The sequence below is a fragment of the Anopheles maculipalpis genome, chromosome 2RL (genome assembly GCF_943734695.1).
Source record: "Anopheles maculipalpis chromosome 2RL, idAnoMacuDA_375_x, whole genome shotgun sequence".
NCBI classification, from domain to species: domain Eukaryota; kingdom Metazoa; phylum Arthropoda; class Insecta; order Diptera; family Culicidae; genus Anopheles; species Anopheles maculipalpis.
Window position 1 is genome coordinate 49067939 of NC_064871.1, and position 20846 is coordinate 49088784.

A 20846-nucleotide genomic window follows, 5' to 3' on the forward strand; every position below is an offset into this window, starting at 1 on the left:
AGAGTGCCCCTATCGTGCGAGCGAACGCGCAATGTGTGCGCTGTCGTCGTTCGTTTTTTCGTCCAAGTCCCTGCTCTGCGATGTGTGTTCCGCTGGTGTTAGCGAAGCGAGCGAGAAAAATGGCGTCCGGAGACTAAGTCCCACGTCGCTGTCTGCAGTAAAGGAAAGTTGAAAATCGAATATCTCCGATGCGGTGCGTCGTAGCGAGCTGGGAGTTGATGCAAAATGCGTTTCAGCCAAAATGCTACCATTCTGGCGCGGGTTGATTTTTTCGAAATTTTTCGTCTAAGTCCCAACTTTTTTTGGGACTTAGAAAATTTTCCTCTCTTGTGCCGTGTGCGTATATGCTCCGTGCGGGGTCGCACCTTTTGCATCATGATCTGTGTTGTGGGCGACTTTGCGAGCTCTGTTCTGCATTGGTCATGAAAAGGTCATGAGCACGACAAGAAGCGAGTGTATGTTAAGAAGTTGTTATAAATGTTATAAAAATTATCACTAAAGAGAAAACAATTTTTTTATCCATTTTTCTTTCCCCTTTCGTGTGACGCATTGCTGTCTCAGTGGGCCCTCAGCGCCGTGTTGTATTAGCTATATTACTACTAGCTGACTACATTTTCGCTATCACAAGGAGACAGGAGAGACAGAGCAGTGAAATGTATTTTAAAACGCTCAATGCACCAACATCGCGTTCTTCTTTCGATACAGAAGACACACAGTACAGTACAGTACAGTACAGTAGTCAGTCAGTCAGTCGGTGGTGGGCTGGCTTTTATTTTCACGAAACTTGTTTGAGCGAACGAAGTCTCGGACGGGTGGTCGGTCGGCCGGTGGCAGTGCATTTTACTATCAGCCGCCACGAATGTTTTCTCGAACGTGGTTGCCGTGAATGGAAGAGGAAGTATTTGCAACATGAGAGAGTGAATTAACACGCGGTGTCCGTCCGGGTCGCGTGGTGCGGTGGTGGTGTGTGGTGGTATGATATTCAGCTCATAGCCGTACCACATTCGCGTTCAATCAAGGTGAATGGAATAAATGCACAACAGAAAGGAAATTTGGTGTTCGATGTGTGTGATTGTGGCCCATTGCTGAAGGTAGCAAAATGTTATAAAACGTGGCCGAAACAAACGACTGAAACCATGTGGCTTTAGTTGAGTTGAATTAAACATTTATATAACTTACATATTAAACATTTTGGGTTCTTTTTCATATACAAATGGAAAGAACCGTGGCAAAGTACGATTAAATTTGTTTGCACGTTTCAATGCAGAACAATTCTTTTATTAAATTTGACACCGGAAGATTTCTTCCGGTAGGATGTTCAGTTTCAAAAAGCGTCTTTTAATTGTGGCGATGGTAGGCAGTATCTTTCGAATATGCAAGCAGCATAACGTTTTTTTTTTAAACATATATATTGTCCTATCCTATCTATCCGGTTCGTCCGTATACGCATCGGTCAGCAGCAGTCGTTTTATGTCGTTCGAGCAAGGGGATGAATTGGGCGATTAGCTGTTGGTTGATGTGTGGCAAACTAAACATTAGCAACATATACGATAATAGAACATAGGTGAACGGCGGTAGCGTGGCATACGACCACATGGATAGTTTCCGTATTTCGGTGTTCTGTCAAAGCAACGCACGTGTTAATGAAACTACAAAAAAGCATGTGGGGAGGGGTTCAAATGATAATTTTACAAGCATGAAATTATTTTGTGTGTTTGTGAATTTTTGATTTGAAGATTAAACCTCTTTTGCTTGACTTATGCCGTGAGTTTCGCTGTAACGTGATACGAGCGGTCATTCGGGTAAAATCATTCACCACAATTGCTTGTTGCTCATTCTGTTAATTTTTATCGATTGTGAATTTATTCCGGAATACTTCCGGATATGGTATGTTTGGGTGAATTACAAACAAACTGCTTGTATTTGATGTAGAATCTATAAGTGAAAAGCGGTTTTTATAAGATTATTTGTTATTTGTAATGCGTACCATGGACTCATGGTATTATAATGTGGCGAATACTGTGTGTACAGTTTTTCGAGTTTTCCCGTAATTGCTGTAAGATAATGTGTTCTTTTAAAATGGAAAATAATATAAAATTTCATGATTTAAATTTTTGCACAATTTTTTCCCTTCCTTCGCGCCCATACAGGATTCCTCCAAGGTGATGAATGGAATGATCGACCGACCAAACGGGGTGAGCAACGGTCATTCGGGTAGTGGAGGTGAAAACGGCGATCGGCATAAAAGTCACAAAAGTTCGAGCAAGGATAAGCATCGGGATAAGGATCGGGACAAAAATCGCGAGAAGGACAAGCATCGTGATAAAGATCGCGACCGGGACAAGGACAAGAGCCGCGATAAGCACAAGAGCAGCAGTAGTCACTCGTCGTCTTCGAAGAGCGCTAACACTACCAGCAGCTCGTCAAAGTGAGTTTAGAAGCGATGAAGCGTGAATTATCCTTATGGTTACTAACATTTTTTGTTGCCCATTTTCTTTAGGGACAAAGAGCGTTCATCGGATAAGGAGAAACACAGTTCCAGCAGCAGCAAGGATAAGGAAAAGAGCAGCAGCCACCACAGTAGCTCTTCGACGCACAAAAGCTCCAGAAGTGATAAGGACCGGTCGAAGGATAAGGAACGGGACAAAGACAAACATCGATCGCGCGAGGATGGCAAGGATCGGAGCGATCGTGACAAGAAGGATAAGGAGCGCGACAAAAGCAGCCGTAGCGACAAGGACAAGGAAAAGCACAAATCGTCGTCCTCCTCGTCGTCGAACAAAGACAAGGATCGGGATAAGCATAAGAGCAGCAGTAGCGGCGGAACCGGCAGCTCCAGCCGTGACAAAGATAAGGACAAGAACAAACATTCCAGCTCGAGGAAAGATAAGGACAAGCATTCGACGTCCTCGTCATCCAAACACAAGGAGCATCGCCGCCGGGAGGAGAAAGAACGCGAGGATGGACCGCCTGCCACTGAGACGGTAAAAGCGAAGGAAGAGCCGGATTCTGTTCCGCAAGCGTTTTTAAATGGAGAAGGCCACATGCAGCATCATAACGATTCACAGCTGGACAATCGTGGAGGAGGAGGTGGAGGAGGAGCGGGCGGAAAGTCACAGCACGATCCGTTGGATATTTCGCAGGCCAGCTCTTGCGACTATTCGATGTCCCAGTTCCGGGCCGACGAAACACCGTTTGCGCTTAAAACCGAAGCGATGGACCAGAACGCTTCCAACCAGGATGAAGAGTACCAAGAGAACGACGATGATGAGGGAGACGACGAGAGCCGTTACAATGACTTTAACAACGAAAATGGTCACCATGAACAGCAGCAACAGCAACATATGTACCATCAGCAGCAACAAGGATACTTTGGTGGTATGCAGCAACAGCACGAACAGTATCAGGCAAATGTGGCCGCGGCCATCAAACAGGAGCAACAGTTCGAGGTTAAGCAAGAGCCACATTTCGGCCGGGAGGAAGAATCAGAGGACGATATACCGCTGTCGAAGCGCAAGAAAAAGGACGCGGACGATGATGGTTATGAGAATGGTGGCAAGAAAAAGAAAATTAAGACGGAAAAGAAAGAGAAGAAGAAAAACAAAAAACGTTCGTACGAGTCTGATGATGGAGCGAACGACAACGACGATGAGGAGGATGCCGATAGCAAGAAGAACATAAAGAAGACCAAGATCAAGAAGGAGCCTGTAGCAGCAACAGCGCAGAATGCAAAGAAGGTGAATGACCTATCCCGCGTACTATTGTCAACACACGTATCAGCTGTCCTTTTTTTATTGGATGCTGCGTGTGTGTGTGTTATGACTGGGAGTATTTTTAAGCGCATGGTAAAGCAAATTACTGACATTTTATGGTTCTTGTTTCTCTTCTATTTGTTGCCACGGTGGTGTACAACAGAAGCCAGCTGGAACCAGGACAAGTGGAGGAGGAACACAATCAAGTCCTACGAAGGCCGGACGGGTAAAGAAGGAGGAAGAAGAGCAGGAGGTGTGGAAATGGTAAGTTTTGAGTAGTTATGGCTGGTGGAGGTGTGTTGCCCTGCGTAGAGAATTGTGGAAAATGGGAATATTTGTTTTGGAAAAAAACTGGCCGCTACGGATTCACACACACGTACAGAACCGGCGAAATGTACTACCGGCATCTGTTTATAGCGGCAGGCAGGCATGGAGAGTGCGCAAGAAGTGTAAATTTGGAAAGTGAAATGTATTGTGTTGCATTTAGTTCGTGTGTGTGTGTGTGTGTGTGTGTGTGTGTGTGTGTGTGTGTGTGTATGGATGTGTACCAAACTTTTCGCTAGTTCGCGTACCCACCGCTATAATGCAAGGTGGCGTATTTCTCTGAGAGCGAGCTGTCAAAACGAGCCAATTTTGACAGACCTATGCGATACTTTGCATGCCGTTCTGTGTGTTCCTGTCGAAGGAAATAATGAGAGAGTGTTGATGAAAAAGTTTCATTTTTCGTGCAAGTGTGAATGTTGTCCGCTTACCGTTCGCTTTATTCTTACTGTGCTCTGTATCGCGGTGTGTGCAGCAAATGGTTTCGTAGTATACCATCAGGGACGTTGCTGAACTGTTCACGTGTAGTTGTTGCCCGCAATTGGGGCCATTTGTTCCATACTGGTGCAGTATCTCTGCAGCGGGTGAAAAGGCGTACAAATGTAGCCAATAATCAGAAGAAATTAAACCAGTGGTGTGCACACAAATTCTACTCCAAATGTGACGTAATGTGTGGAGATTGTTGACGTACGTTTTGCTTCTCTTTTTTCTAATACGACACTTTTAGGTGGGAAGAGGAAAAGCGTGACGATGGTGTGAAGTGGAAGTATTTGGAACACAAAGGACCGGTATTTGCACCACCGTACGAACGATTGCCCCCGAACGTGAAGTTCGAGTACGACGGTAAGGTAATGGCACTTTCCCAGGATGCGGAAGAGGTGGCCGGATTTTACGCACGTATGCTCGAGCACGACTACACCTCCAAGGCTGCGTTCAATGATAATTTCTTCAAAGATTGGCGCAAAACGATGACACAGCACGAGCGTGAACGGATCACGGATCTGCGTAAGTGCAACTTCCGTCCCATGGCTGCCTACTTTGCTGATATTTCGGAAAAAAATCGAAACCGCACGAAGGAAGAAAAAGCAGCCCTGAAGGCGGCCAACGAACAGCTCACGAAGGAGTATGGGATTTGTGTAATCGATGGACACAAGGAGAAGATAGGCAATTTCAAGATTGAACCGCCCGGTCTGTTCCGGGGCCGTGGTGAGCATCCGAAGATGGGACTGGTGAAGCGACGCGTCATGCCGGAGGATGTGATTATCAACTGCTCGAAGGATAGCAAAATACCGTCCCCACCGGCCGGTCACCGGTGGAAGGAGGTCCGTCACGATAATTCCGTGTCATGGTTAGCCTCCTGGACTGAGAACGTACAGGGGCAGGTGAAGTACATTATGTTAAATCCGAGCTCCAAGCTGAAGGGCGAAAAGGATTGGCAAAAGTATGAAACGGCCCGCCGATTACTGAAGCACATCGATCGCATCCGGGAAACGTACCGCGAGGAGTGGAAGAGCAAGGAGATGCGCATTAGGCAGCGTGCCGTAGCGATGTACTTCATCGATAAGCTTGCCCTGAGAGCGGGTAATGAAAAGGACGACGATCAGGCGGATACGGTTGGTTGCTGTTCGCTGCGCTACGAACACATTGCGCTGCACAAGGAGCTGAATGGGAAGGAGAATGTGGTTGTGTTCGATTTTCTCGGCAAAGATTCCATCCGGTACTACAACGAGGTGGAGGTGGAGAAGCGTGTGTTTAAGAATTTGGAGCTGTTCAAGGAGAACAAAAAGCCCGGCGACGATCTGTTCGATCGGTTAAACACGTCTGTAGTAAACGAATATTTGAAAGGATTGATGGATGGTATGTACTTTGTAAATTTTTACTTTAACTTATCAACCACGCTAATCTTGTTTTTCCACTTGATTTCCTTTGCGTGTTCCTAGGGCTTACGGCCAAGGTGTTCCGTACGTTTAACGCTTCGTACACGCTACAGAAACAGCTGGAAGAGCTGACGGATCCCGATGCTTCGGTCCCAGAGAAGTTGCTCGCTTACAATCGTGCTAACCGAGCGGTTGCCATCCTCTGTAACCATCAGCGGGCTGTGCCGAAAACGCACGAGAAAAGCATGGGCAATCTGAAGGAAAAGATTCGTCAGAAGCGTGAACAGATTGAAGCAAGTCAGAAGGAATTGAAGGTAAGCGGGGGGGATATTGAAACGCATGGAAGGTGTAGTTGAAGGTTAGAATTTGTTATTTAAATTGATTTAAATGCTTCCCTTTCTTTTAAAGGATCTCAAAAGGAGCAACGTTCGTGATCCAAGCGCGTTTGAAAAGAAAAACAAACAAATAGAAAGACTCAAGGAGCAGCTGAAAAAGCTGGAACTGCAGGAAACGGATAGGGATGAAAACAAAACGATTGCTCTTGGCACATCCAAGTTAAACTATTTGGATCCCCGCATCTCCGTCGCTTGGTGAGTGGTGCAGCGTGCAGGGAGGGTATTCCGAGGTGTTATTTTAAGTGATTTCCAATTTGTTTTTTAACGATTTGTAAATTATTTTTGGATTTATATTAATGTTTTTTGTCACACCTGTTGACCTCTCAACCATCTGTTTGGGAGGGCTTTCTAAAAGATTAAAAGTTTATTCTGCCTTTCTGGTCAACCTCGCATACTGGTGCTCTTTAGGTTGGACTCGCCATCGAAAAGTAATGTAATTTTAAAATTTAATTTCTATTATTATCACTTTTTTTTCTTTTATTATTTCTTTGGTGGTATTTCTATCGAAACAAACTTGATAAATTGGCGATAATCAGTGGCTCGGAGTAAAAAAAAAAAATATGTGAGAGCATTAAAAAACCATCCTTTTATCAGTAATCCTTATTAAGAAACGTATTGATTGTATATGCATTGTTTTTTCTTGTCTTTTCTTCCCTCCCCATTAGGTGTAAAAAATTCGGCGTTCCAATAGAGAAGATTTTCAACAAAACACAGCGTGACAAATTCCGATGGGCAATCGATATGGCTGACGAAAACTACGTGTTTTAAAATGACAAATTGCAAATTGTCGTCTGTCTGTGTTCCTCCGTTGAGTTGTGTTTCATTCCCTTCCATAGAGTAATACCCTGGGGTTGGGATAAAACAACCTACAGTCGATCGGACGAGGGAAACTACTTCCATTGGGGGGTGGAAAAACTCTCGGGAGGGGAAAAAAGGAAGTACGAGAGATTCGTGTTTTAAACGTTCACTCATTCGTCAAATGGGGGGGAAAAATGCAAAAGCGATTGCAAACTCTAATTGCAATTACATTATAATTATATATATTTTTTATTTGTTAAGATTTGAACGCATAACAACGGATAGGAGTTCATTCGTGCGAGATGTGTGTTGGTTATCTTTTATTTTAAGATATGCACATTTCCTAGTGCACAGCAGAGCGAACTCAAGACGACAACCATTATTAAAATGCACTATATTCGCTAGCGTGTAAAACATAAAAAAACACGTGCCCCGACGCACCTGTGTGTGTGGTCGCGTGATAAGGACGGGCGCTAGTAAGTTTCCTAATTTGTGCAAAGAAAAACAAAACAAATCGTAAAATACGATCTATAAGCCTAGAACAAACTTTATGCGGAGAATGGAAAGCTGTAGGGTTAGTCGTATCGTTTTTTTTTTTACTTTGAAGTTCAGTTTATACAGCAAAAAATGCTTCTTGGAAAACATGTAAAAAGATACTTTAATAAGAGCAAAATAGTATGTATAATGTGCAGAAGAAGAGAGAGAGAGAGAGAGAGTGAGAGAGAGAGAGAGAACAGAAGGAGGATGGAACGATAGGAAAAGAAAGGGGGCGAACGGAAGGATTAATTTATTTTAGTAAAATTCCATCAATCAAACACTCTGTCTACAACTATCTTTCTGCGTACGGGATGTGGAGAAAGTGTTGTTTAATTGTGTTTGTGTGCTGTAATTCATCCACTCGATTCGACTCGCGTGAATTACAAACACAACGCACCACGGGTGGGTTGGTTGAGATAGCTTGATTTTAATGTTTGTATTACGTTGATCATAGCCGGACGGTCATAAGGAGATAAAACTCTCTGCCTGTGTTTTCGGCATGGTTGGTTTTTGATTTTAGTAAAACAAAACAGCAACAGCAACAAACAGAACATAAACAATTAGATAAATTAACATGAATCGTACAATCGAGATCGATCGCGAAAAGGTGAGTGAGTGAATTTAGTTAGCGGTTACAACACATCGATAAAACCGAGTTCGAGAAGCAGATGTGTGAGTTTTCTGTGAGTTTGGTTCGTTTTGTTACAGAGGAGAGAGAAAGAGAGGGGACTCATCAGTGCTCACGTTCTCTCTATATTAAAACATGAAATGCAATAAGTTTGTGTCTGTGTATGCACGCACGCACGCACGCTGTTCTCTTCCGGCAGATAAACCTATCAGTGGGGAGATGTTACTTTATGTTTCCTCCTACTGATAGGTTTGCAAATCTCTGCACAATCATTTTATTTTAAGCAGTAGTATTAGAAAGGTGTAGATGCTCTGTTTTATAGTTTTTCGCTGTAACACACACAGATGTTACTTGCAGGAGGAGTGCACTCAGCAGTAATGAGAAATCATTGTAAAGTACTTTGATAGGATAAAAGATGACTCAAAAAAATATATATTGAAACTCAAGAAAAAAAAACAAACAAAACCCGCTGGATTACACTAGTAATATGATTCGAAGAGAGAAAAAGGAGGAACAAGCAGACCGAAGCTTGTGTAACTGGAGGAAGGGGAGGGGGGGGGGGGGGCGGAGACATAAATTTTAAAGTAAAGCAAAATAAAAGAGCGGACCGGCCATTGTAGCGGTCGCGCGTGCTTTTGTTTTTATTGTGTTTCTTTTGTTAGATAATTGCATGCGTTGCATTCAACTTCCATTTCCCTAACGGAAGGTCAGCCGGATACACACCAATATACCCTCCCAAACATAATCCCCTCCAATTGGAGTCGAGAAGGAGCAAGAAGGAGAGTGCAAGTGTAGTTTGTAATTAACGTGTGAGACGGAACGTTTCGCTAAATTAAAAAAAAACAGGTGATAAGGACGCACTAAGCAAAGGGGAGGGGGGGGGGGTGTGAGCGCCGATTAGGTTTTCTTGAATTATCCTCTCCAACTCCCCCCGCCCGATCATATCTTCACCGTTCCATCTTAAAAGAAACCGTTTTATGTTTGCAATATTTGATTTTTTAAAGATTTACTGTGAAACATGTGTGTGTGTACGTGTGCTGAACCTCCTGATTTACCACAGCCGGAGGAATCGTACGGAATCCAGTCGAGGATATATACATATATAGTGTAGTAGAAAAGAATAATATGCAATTACTAGACATTCAATTCAGGTAAGCAAACACATAAATTGATGGTGATGATGATGATGATTGTTGCCGAACACGTACAATGGTAATGGAATGGAAAAAAAAACAACCACCAAACAACATTTTAGGGTACCACCACCGAAATAGAGAAGTAAGGATGAGGGTAAAAGGGGGGGAGCACACATTGGGTCGGTGGGACGATACAATTGTTATGAACAAGAGGTGTTATAAGCGGGAAGAACAAAAATGACAACGTGTGAAGATTGCCCGCGTGGTGCCGTTCGTGTCCCACGAAACACGTGTACTTTGGGCAAATACACGGAATACTATATTGCTGTAACAGTGAAAAATGGTGGAACAGACACAATCTTGTAATGGCTACAGTAACAACAGCAGCAAGAAAAAATTAAATAGGAACATACTGAGGAGAGAGAAGCGCGAAATGGCTGATGAATGATGATTTGATGCAGATAATACATGATTTAAATAAATAACTTTAAGTGAAAAATGAACTTGCATGACCCGTTGTGTATTTTTGTTGTTACATTTTTGTATCAATTCCAGAGCAGCCTGCGTATGATCTCCAATTTTCTTCTGGATCATTTTCTACTACTCAGTACCGACTACTTCAACTATGGGTTCTTCTTCTTCTTGGCCTGCTCAGGATTGAGCGCCTGGCGTCGACATGGCCAGGTCTCCAATCAGTTTCCAGGAAACTCGGTCTAGGGCTGCAGTGCTCCGTCCACGGCTGCATCCGATCTCCGATAGGTTATACTCCACTTGATCTAGGCAACGAGCTCGCTGTGCTCCTCTACGCCTCGTGCCGAACGGGTCGCTGACGAGCATCTTCTTGGTGGGGCATGAGTCCGGCTTCCTCATCACGTGCCCCAGTCAACGTATCCCTCCGGCTTTGACTACCGTCAGGATATCAGCACCGCCAAACAGCACAGCTAGCTCGTGGTTCATTCTCCTTCGCCACACGCCCTGCTCGCACATACCGCCAAAGATAGTCCTTAGCACCCACCGTTCGAAACTCTCACCTTGCACTGCACCCCGTCCTTAGTGGCCCTTAGCTGCCGTACCAGCTTCCCAGGGAATCCGTACTGCTGCATGGTGTTCCATAGTTCGGTCCGACCTATGGTATCGTAGGCCGCCTTGAAGTCAATGAACAGGTGGTGCGTAGAGATCTTGTGCACCCGGCATTTTTGGAGGATCTGCCGTAGGAATCTGCCTTCAACTACGGGTAAAGTAAGTAAAAACAGGCCGGTATCTCTTGACGATGTTGAACCAAAAAAGAAGGATAAATGACAGATTTTCGACAGTTTAGACTCCACCTGATCCACCAATAGTAATCGTCTCGTCGAATGATGGCGATTCGTTCCTGTCTGCAGAGCTCATGGTTCATTCTGCTTCTCAAGACACCCTGCGAACATGAAAATGGCGGTTGCATTAACGTTCTCCGTCAGGCATAATCTAGGGACTGGTACCCGTGGAGTGCTACCGGACGTGTCAGTGCGTTTCATTACGCGTGTCGCAAGTGTTACCAAATTACAAGAGCAAGAGGTACCAAGGTGCCAAGATCTGTCCTATCTCTTGATCGTGTTATGTCGTTGTCACTTTAACGCTCAATCAACAGGATTATGGCGCCGTCGCTGTGTGCTTCATGGAATTGGTTAGATTGTTTGAACATCGTCTACCAACAAATAATGACATCTTGATAATGTGTGAACAATAAAACAGAATAATCGATTCAAACTTCTTCTTTTCGCCTTGCAGAAACGCCCGTTGTGGTCCTCAACAACTGAATCAATTTCCCAATTTCCGCTCCAATGCTCAGTGTACTTTTTCTTTCCATTTTAGCTTCATACATACGAAAACGTCTTCAGCTTCCCGGACAAAACAGTTTCGCTTCGACCTCGTAGCTTACCGAATTAGAATCGTCATTATTTTTACTTCGTCCAATACAGTGTCGAAGCTGTGCGAATACAAGCGATTAGTCAATTTCAAATACAACAATTTTTAGCTCATTTTTGTAAATTTGATTTACAAAACTACAACTCAGTATTTGATGTACTGAGATGATAGTGGGAACACACCATAATCCGTATTTTACAGTTTGTTGTGATATCGGTGGCCGGATATATTGACGATCACAACACAACGTAAACTACATACAATAAAACACTTATTTTATTCTATAACGTAAAAAATGTGCAGTGCCACCACACCACCCGAGTGCGCGCTTCGCCGGCTGATCTTCGACTCCCTCTCACGCATCCCGATCCCTTATCGAGATACTCATATCCCAGGACACTCGTGCCCATCAATCCGCGAGAGGCTTCTCACGGAGAGAGCGCGTGAGTGTCCGGTTACGTACGCACCCAACACCGTAAAAAGAGCCTAGAATTTTTTAACTTAACGATGACACTTTTCCTTCAATGTTTAATGATTGAGTGATTTCAGATTCGTCCTTTCCGAAAAATTAAGAAATTTTGTTCAAGTTTTTCATTCAGATTTATTCAATTTTGCAAACGTGCAATTGATCACGATTGTGGTAAGACGATCGTATTACATACTTATTAGTTAAACAATTTTGGATTTTATCTTTTTAAACACTTTCCATCATTAAAATTGGCATCTTCTGCTTAAAACTGTATACGAGGAGGTGTACTGCAGAAGAAAGACGACAACTAGCTTGCTTATTTTATTTGCCAATATTTAAGTAAAACAGATCAACCAGTACGACCGTACGCCTTTCACGGCACTTCGTGGGAAATGTGATGCTCGTAGTGAATCACCCGTTCACCTCCATCCGGTCCACCGATCGACGGCATTGTTTCCCTCGGTCTGCCCGAACCGGTCACGAAACTGCGGAAAGAAACCGTCCGCTTGACGGTTTGTTTCTCCTTCGGCGGTGGCACACCGTTCGCCGCATTAGCCGGCACCGGCTCAATCGCTGCCAGGTCCTGGCGGGTCAACGCCACAACCTTCTTCCGCTTGCGCAGCTTACCGCCGGCCATGGATGGTGGCGGTCGCACGGGTTCGGACGCGACCAGGCGAGACTCTGAAACGTACATACACTCTTCGTGGTTAACACCGGCCGCATCGGTGCACTGGTAGCAGGTCAGCTCGCCATCATCCATCCGCTTACCTTTGCGGCAGTTGGACCAATCGCGTGCCTTAAACTCGGCCAACACTTTCGCCACCTCGTCCTGGTCGGCATAGTCCATCACGTAAATGTCTTCCCCCTTGCCGGGTGGTGGAAGGTTCTCGCTGTCCTTCGCCACTGTTAGCTTCATGTTGGCACGGTTCGACCGCAGATCGATCGGTTGATAACGATACCCGCCACCGTTCGTGGCCGATTGGTGAGGTTTCGAGCGAAGTGTTGGCTTGCGAAGTGGACGTGTTGGAACCCGTTTGGGAACCGGCGTTGGGCCTAAGCTGCCTGCAATATCCGTCTGCCTTTCTGGGCGCGTTTCGGCACTGGTATGTTCCCGGTCGGCTTCATGCTCGTCGTGATCGTCCTCGTCAGCGCTTTCGGTCGCTTTCTCCCGGTTCGGATCATCTTTCTTGCTGTCATAGTTACGTTCCTTTACGTACGCGTACTTCCGGTGATGTGGTTCAGTCGCATACGCACAACTCTCCGATGCACTGTCACTGGCCGGATCGTGACAGACGCTGCACACCATACCGTCCTTCTCGTACGTGCGACAGTTGCCCGGATCTTTCGCCAGTCGTCTACTTTGCTCCTCGGACTCTGCTTTAATGCGCTCGTAATCCTCCGACGAGGAGTAGTCGAACCGATCAAACTTGTAATCACCATCCTTCTCGTCATCGTCCTCATCGTCACCTTCCTCGGTGGACGGTTTCTTGTTCTTCGGTGCCTTGCGCTGAGCGGCCGATTTTTTGCGCTTATTTTCCAAATCTTCAAAATGTTTGGCGATAAACTGTTCGTACCGTTCGGCGTAATCGTCCACGTCGGTGCTTTCACCGGAGTTGCCTTGGTCATTCCTTTCCACGCCCCCATCCTCTTCCTCCTCCTCCTCGTCATCGTCATCCCGTTCCTCGGGTAACAATTCCCTTTCCTTCTGCTCACGCTTCCGCTGCCTCGATGATGACTTACTCCTTATTCGATTGGCACGTTTGGCTCGCGCTGGCACAATGTCTGCCGGCGAGATGTACGAAGGATCCAGCGTAAAGGCAGGTGTTGGTGAAATTGGTCGTAGGTTCGCTAGACTGTAGTCGGCATGATGGAACGCGTGTTCTGCCGCATCCGGTTCGCCATGATAATAGTAAGATCGTTCTTCATGCGGCAGCAGTTCATGCTCGAGATCGTGCCGAAAATCACTCTCATACTCAAACTCCGGATTGAACAGTAACGCATTCCCATGCCGGGACAAATGTTCGTAACACTGCACACTGCTAAACACAGCCAACAGAAGGCACACTACGGTGGTGTTTGCACCGGAAGCCACCATGATGATGGGACAGTTGCGTTTGAAACACTTTTACACGTGGTAAAAACAACTGGCAGCGCTAGTTTTAACCTTCAGCACACGAAGGCCATTTTCCGACTGACTCCAGATCGTACCGGGGTAGGTGAATTTTATAAGAGTGTTGCCCAAAAACTGTCCTACCATTTCATGTGACAAAACGTAAAAAAAAAAGTCGCGCCCGTTTGGTTTCGTTTGGCGGTTAAATAATCATTCGTCACTCAGCGCTCTGTTGTCGTGCGCGACAAAAAAAAAAGTCTGCAGGAAAATTCACATCAAGCCAAGATTTTGGGACACGTGTGTCGAAGTAAGATTTTAATTTGCTCATCTTATATGAGATGTGTAATTTTTGTATCACTAAAATAAAACTAAAATAGGGTTTAGTTTTGTAAACCTAACCTATTAAAAATGTCTTTCCTTCTCCTCAGTGTTTGACACCCTTGGCGGTCACTGAATTCGGAACTGATCAAGCATATCCTTCCACACCACACCGGAGCGACCATCCATCCATTGAGCGCGGTGCGTCGGTGCTGATCACTCGTAACAATTTGCTGCCAGCGTACTACCGAAGGGAATTGCTTCTGGTGGCAAATTGATTGATCAAGCACGTTCGCAAATCGAACGAAAACAATAAAAGGCATGGCGAACAGTGATGGCAAGCGAAGGGGAAGGTGCCGTTCCACATCAACACGATCGTGTTGTTGCACCGATGCACCGCCATTATCGTCATCATCAGCAACACCACTACACCAGCGTGTGCAAATCGGTGGCAACTAAACGGTGCTAATCGGAGGAGAAAAAAAAAGAACCATAAAAATAGGCACACACTGAGAAAAGGGCTTTTCTTTTCCATTTTTGCTACGCACTGATTGCAGCGAAATTGAAAGTGTTTGTGCATTTGCTTTTTTCCTTCTTCTCGTGTTTTCTTTTTGTGACAGTTGTTGTTTAGGAAATTGCTTCACTGGGTTTGAATCGCAGTCAACAACATGTTTGTTGAAATGAATGAGTGTTCGTAACATGCAAGCTATCTTATCCCAAACATTAAGCTCTTTGGTATTGGATTGTACTTATGAAGTTGTCCATTACTTATATGACCCGAGAACTTTAAGAGTCGTAACTGTATTTTTATTTTTGAGAAAAATGCTCTGAAATCAGTTGTATCACATCATGGCATCGGTGAAACCCAAAGGACAAACATGGACTTCCTTAAAACTTATAATATCTAGGTTTTAAGACTGCGAGGTATACGATAATGTCTCTTGATAAACTTATTCCCTAGGTATTACTGTCGGTTTACGACGAGATCCATAGAAAGATCACTGTGAAGCTCTTTAGGTTAGGTGTCAAAGTCTCTTGAATTCTTGAAGGATTAGCTTTAGTGGACGACGATTCTTCCGACTGTTTAGGCCACATAAAAACTTCACCAAAATTACCATGTAATATTTGTTATTTATTGTTATCAATTCATTTTATTGTTCGTCTGTAGGGTCTAACAAAGCTTTCTCAATGAAACTAGGTGAGGCTAAGGTGGGAAAAGGGGAGGAGCTTGAATGATACAGGCTGTTGAAACAACGAAGCAGCCAAGAAACGTGTCATTGCCGCCATGCGTCTAGGAAGATCGGCCAGGAAAGCACGAGAGCGGAAGGAACGTGAAGAAATATACAGGACGTTCGGGATAATTTTGAACAGTCACCTACGGAGAAAGAAAAACAATTTTTATGGCAAAATTAATCATCGGGGAAATTTTTTTGTTTTAAAAATAGTTGTTTACCATCTATTTTATTCATTTTATTCAAAATATCCGCCCTCGGCTTCTATCACGGCCTCCACCCGTCTCCGGAACCGGGAACAAGCCCTGGCTACAGTTTCGCGGGGTAGGGCCGCGAAAACGGACCTGAGCTCCGCCTTGGTGTTGCTGGAGGTTCTGTTGGTGTCCCGTTCCAGCGCGCCCCACACGAAATAATCCATTGGATTAAGATCCGGGGAGCTGGGAGGCCACACATTCGGCGCGGTGAAGTCGTTGCAATTGGCCGCCAACCACTTTATCGTTTTGGAGGCTGTATGGCACGGAGCGGAATCCTGCTGGAACACGTACGGTCTGCCGTTAGCCACTCTCGTGATCCAAGGCTTTACGACGGTATCCAGCATGGAAATGTACTCGTCCGCGTTCAGCCTCAGTCCCTGCTTGAAAAATTGGGGCGGCATCACGTCCCCTTCCGATGACACGCAGGAAAACACCATCACCGTCTGGGGGAACTTGGTTTGCGGCACCCGTGGCATGTCCGCCGGGCAGTAAGCCAGCCACCGGTTGTTCTGGGTGTTAACCGTGTCGGCGGTTGTCGCGTCCAGCGCGGATCATCATGATGCATGTGATCCGCTTCCACAATGTACTCTTTTTTGGCATTTTTTTATCACGGGATGTTTTCGCTGCTTGTTCCGTACACTTTTAGCTGTCGAATGACGTATTGCTTGTTTTCCTATGCCAAACAAAAATGTAACTGTCAAAATTATCTCGAACGCCCGTATATTGGGACACGAGAGAGGAGTGTGGGCACGATTGAAACCTAGGAAGCGCCGGCCAACAATCCTCGGTCTCGGATCCAGTCTATATCGACAGGATTCCAAACTATAGACTCAAATTCGAGAGGAGGAGGAGAACAGAGGAGCACTTTAAGGCATAATGGACCGTGGATGTCGGATGTAAGTCTACGGCTCAATGATCCAAAAACTTTGAATGACCTGAAGACAATCGGTTCGAAATGGGCAATGAAAGATAGTTTAACGTCGAGGAACGCACCCAAGACGCGGATAACGCGGATAAGTCGTGTCCATGACTTAACTGGACGACATTGATGAGATAATTATAACGGATGGGTTGACGGGCACGGGTGAAAGAGATGACAGAACATTTATTAGGACAAAGAACCAGAAATTTGACAGTGCACTATGCATTCTATAAACTGATTTGTACGGCCTGAACATCCATTACGGACGGGACCGTTCACAGCGCTAGAGCAAGCTATCAGAAACCTGCATATTGAAAGCTCGGGGAGCATTTTTCGACCAGAGCCTAGCATACGCTGGTGGTACAGAAATAATTGATTGAAATACCTTCATTTGTAGCAAATTTTTAAGGGGTTTGATCGAAAGATATTAGCCGGTGAAAAACCTTAATAATAGCATGATAAGTCGCACAGTCGAAAATTTAAAGATTCGCTCCAAACGACTTTTTGGACAGCAAAGTTCACAAAGTGATAGCAATGATGAGACGTCAACTAACATCAAGTGCACTAAACTACGTGAACTCTTAGCCTTTCCCTCGGTACAGTAGATCTGCATACTCAGGACGGGAATTGTATCAGAATCATTCAAAAGTACTCACCATCCAGCAACGTAGTTTGCAATAAATCTATTAAATCATTATCGTGCCCAACGACCTCCATCAAGGTTGAAGGGGTCAAGCAGAGTTAAGAGACTTTACAGTTCTCCGTTATGGCAGTTGAAGCAACGCTCGTTTTCTTAAGTCCTGACGGTCTTCTTGTAGAAGGAATAATCCTCCAAAACGCCTCCGATAATTTTTAGGCGATACAGATTCGATTTTACTTAAAAATAAATTGAACAAAGAAGAAATTAATTTATTAATTGCCACAACTGTATGCCAACAAAACAGTTTAATAATTTTAAATTTATCCATAGCAATGTGTTTGTGAGTCTTGTTACGACCTTCATTTATTACCGCCGTTTATGTCATAAATCATTAAAAATGTATGAAAAACCAAGACATGGGAGACCTCTCTGGTTGAGAGAAAATCAATGCATTTTCCACGACAGCAAAACATTCGTCACCGGCTGGACATGATTCGTGAGGACACGTCGATCAACTAACACCATTCCAGCCTATCACCATGACGATAATAGAACCAAAACAGCCCGGTTTATGAATATGTGCGTACACTGTCCGTGACTGTCGGTATCATCCTCGAGCGCCCTGTGTTGAATAGACCAATAGGAGGGATCAATCAATACCGAAGCGTGTGTGCCTGCTGTAACTGCTTTTGTCTCGAGTGTTGGCAGTGGCTTACGGCGAGCTTCCGCGCGCTTATCAGCAATATATCAAAGAAATCCGAAGAAGATTTAGCAGACCAACATGAAGCATCAACAAGTGGTTCCCGACTATGCGGCGATGGTAAAAACATCCGGCACGTGTTTATGTTTGGTCTTTTCCGGCTGGGTGCTGTTCAAGCAAGTTTGCAATAATTTCCCCAACTAATCCCTACAATATAAAACAATATATAACTCATTTTGTTTACATATTTCAGGCTAGTGCAAGCTATATTCTGGCTACCGGGATATCTGGAGAAAAACCAGGAACAATTGTATAGACGGGTGGAGCAACGGTCCAGCATTGCATCCGATGATAAGGTGAAGCAGGTGGTGGACAATCAAAGCCTGCAAGTTTGTGAGCTTACCGGAGCCAAACAGCTGGACCAAGGTGGAGAAAAAGATACGATAATGGAGGAGAAGGGTGAAAACGATGCGGTAGAGTGTGAGGCAGATAACAAGAAGGACAAATAAGCGTGTACCGTGTGACGTTGTAGGATTATGTTTCGATTCTTTGTGTGGCATTCTTAGGTGATGTGTAGTGATGTTGCATGCGTACCAAATTTTGTCAGATGTTTTCGGTTTCATTTATAGTAAGTTGTAATTCTCTCCTGTTTAATATAGTTCAAAAAAAGCAAACCATTTCCCCCCTAGTTCGTCGTACACCACACCGGGTTACAGTTGCGTCGCGTACTTTATTTAGAGATAGAGTCGGGGATGATTACAGCAAAAAGAAGGAGAGAACAGATATGAAACAGAATCGTGTACACACTTTGATAAATTTTACACAATATATAAACACAAAACCCACTTGAAATGGTCGCGGTGCAAATCAGAAGGTCGTAAGCTCACCCTCAGTTAAGTCCGTTTTTTTATGGCTTAGATTTGCAACTCTGCCCGGATTATACGCTGTTTACTGATTCTTAAAGGATCATACGCATTGTGTGCGATCGGACAAGGAGAAAAGCAAGAAGCTCAGTGTTTTTTAAGCTTGCCAATTACTCTTTTACTGCACTCAACTGCTCTTATTATCCTGAACATTCTTATACTACTGGTAAAACAAAACGAACAAACAATCCAAACAAAACTTTCAATCAATCATACTAACGCGTCGTTATGCTTGCGTTTGCTAAGTGAGCTGGTGTCATTTGTAACCCTTATTTTTACGTCCTCAAACGATACTCTGTGTCCAATGCACGAACGAAACCTAATACTGCGTAACAGATGGATTTCCCGGGCTTTCTTTTAAATCTCTAACGTCCGTTTTTTGGGCTCTACTATGCATTATCCACACGTATTCAGGCCGTATCTGTACACGTTTATATAAACTTATAGAAGAAGAAACGATCATCCTCACAGCATTACCGTAATTTAATGGAAGCAAAATAAAATAAAAACACACCAAAAGTATCTAATGCTAATGTTGGTTTAGGATACGGAAGCTTTGATAAGATAAGGAAGATGCGTTTGCACATGATGATCGTGTGTAATAATTTTAGCATTGCTAAACATAAGCATCTCTTCTCTCGTTGTGGGTTTTTTTTTTACTGTGATTCATCGTATTTTTCGATTTTGGCACATAACTGCTGTTAGTTCGTTTTGGTTTAGTACAACCCTGCTAGACCTACGGCCTACGAAGGTTTTGCGAAACAGTGTGTGCGAAAGCGGGTTAAGCATAAAATAAATGTGTATATCAACCCAAAGAATTGCGTCCCTAAGCATCGGTATAATTGTTTTATTGTAGATTTCAAGCAGTTTTTGCCTCAATTCCCAGCAATTCCTTGTTTGTTATGTGCATTCTGTGTATGAGTGTGTGTATTGCAATGCACGAAGGAATTGTTTGGTACTTATGCCTTCATAAAAAAGCGCCTCAAACGCGGAAAAGCGGACTTCTTGAAATGAACATGACTTAGGATCGTGTTAACGATCTGGAAATTAATTCTTCGCAAGCGTTTTTTCTTCTTTCCAATGGTTAAAGTAAAAGAATACAAACAACAAAAGTCAAATAAAAAAACCTGTTTTGCTCCAAGTTAAGAAAAATCATCATCGGTAACGCAACGGTTCCATTTGAACGAGCCTGAATTTCCGCATTTGAGGCACCTGTATGACGTTGCACTATGGCTTCTCGTATAAAGAAGAGAGCATAGAGGGAGTTGTTTCTGTGATACAATTAATTTTCTTAATAAAAACAAAACATAAACACACACAAGAAAACATTAGTCCCTCGTTTGTTCGTGTTACGTTGTTAAATGAGCTTTGCAATACATATTATTAATAGATTGGTAATTTACACATACGACGCTTTATATCGGACCATTGCTACTATTGGACCTTTGATTTGCGCGCTCACATTCACAATCCTTTATCAGGTGACCATTTTCACACATGTGTGTGGTTCTATCCACTTTCTGTTCCTAACGCTTTTAAAGTGAAGCTAAAACACACCGTCGGATTTGAAATATGTCCATCGGTCGGTTCCTGGCATGTCCGTTGTGTGCCGCACATTTGGCAACTAATGTGGTGTGCTTTCTGTCTTTTTTATTCCTTAATGCTATTATTATAATAGTTATGTACGTAATTATAATCATTATCATTATTATTGCATTACTTCCGAAACCCTTTCCCTATGCCCGCTTCCCCAGTGCATTCGCGCGTACTGCATGTGGCTATTATGCGTTTTTTTCTTTTAGTTACTGCTGCTGCTACTACGTCATGCCGACACCATTGCTGGTGTGTCACCACGATGGCTTTTGCAGGCAGTTTGATTAATTGTTACTACCCCAGCTAATTTACAATCATCAGCCACACGTACAAAAC

General features: G+C 44.1%; 4 protein-coding genes across 4 annotated transcripts in view; 3 read left to right on the forward strand and 1 right to left on the reverse strand.

Moving 5' to 3' along the window:
• LOC126559223 (myosin regulatory light chain sqh-like) overlaps nt 1–20846 on the forward strand; it is a 75462-nt gene that overhangs the window by 23132 nt on the left and 31484 nt on the right. The gene's annotated exons all lie outside the window — the stretch shown is intronic.
• The window catches only part of LOC126559687 (DNA topoisomerase I, mitochondrial), a 524180-nt gene that overhangs the window by 627 nt on the left and 502707 nt on the right, over nt 1–20846 (forward strand). The window contains exons 2-8 of the mRNA XM_050215856.1: nt 2151–2422; nt 2501–3737; nt 3916–4016; nt 4801–5930; nt 6014–6264; nt 6359–6540; nt 7011–7131. Of these exons, the coding sequence (XP_050071813.1) occupies nt 2151–2422; nt 2501–3737; nt 3916–4016; nt 4801–5930; nt 6014–6264; nt 6359–6540; nt 7011–7113 (3276 nt within the window). The 3' untranslated portion in view covers nt 7114–7131. The remainder of the gene's footprint in view (nt 1–2150; nt 2423–2500; nt 3738–3915; nt 4017–4800; nt 5931–6013; nt 6265–6358; nt 6541–7010; nt 7132–20846) is intronic.
• On the reverse strand, nt 12192–13913 carry LOC126567222 (probable serine/threonine-protein kinase kinX). Its single transcript, XM_050223454.1, has 2 exons — nt 12587–13913; nt 12192–12499 (listed from the first exon to the last, which is right to left on the reverse strand). Exons 1-2 carry the CDS (start codon nt 13911–13913, stop codon nt 12192–12194), a joined length of 1635 nt encoding a protein of 544 aa, XP_050079411.1.
• LOC126559456 (uncharacterized) lies at nt 18076–18503 on the forward strand. Its single transcript, XM_050215619.1, has 2 exons — nt 18076–18170; nt 18248–18503. The coding sequence occupies exons 1-2, from the start codon at nt 18076–18078 to the stop codon at nt 18501–18503; spliced, it is 351 nt and encodes a 116-aa protein (XP_050071576.1).

What these genes read in the sequence shown, in the direction of transcription:
- LOC126567222 (XM_050223454.1), bottom strand. Translation starts at nt 13,913, where the DNA reads ATGGTGGCTTCCGGTGCAAACACCACCGTAGTGTGCCTTCTGTTGGCT. An exon ending in TTGGTCCAACTGCCGCAAAG is followed by an intron (nt 12,500 to 12,586) that starts GTAAGCGGATGG and finishes TGTACGTTTCAG; the next exon opens with AGTCTCGCCTGGTCGCGTCC.
- LOC126559456 (XM_050215619.1), top strand. Translation starts at nt 18,076, where the DNA reads ATGAAGCATCAACAAGTGGTTCCCGACTATGCGGCGATGGTAAAAACA. An exon ending in TCCGGCTGGGTGCTGTTCAA is followed by an intron (nt 18,171 to 18,247) that starts GCAAGTTTGCAA and finishes TACATATTTCAG; the next exon opens with GCTAGTGCAAGCTATATTCT.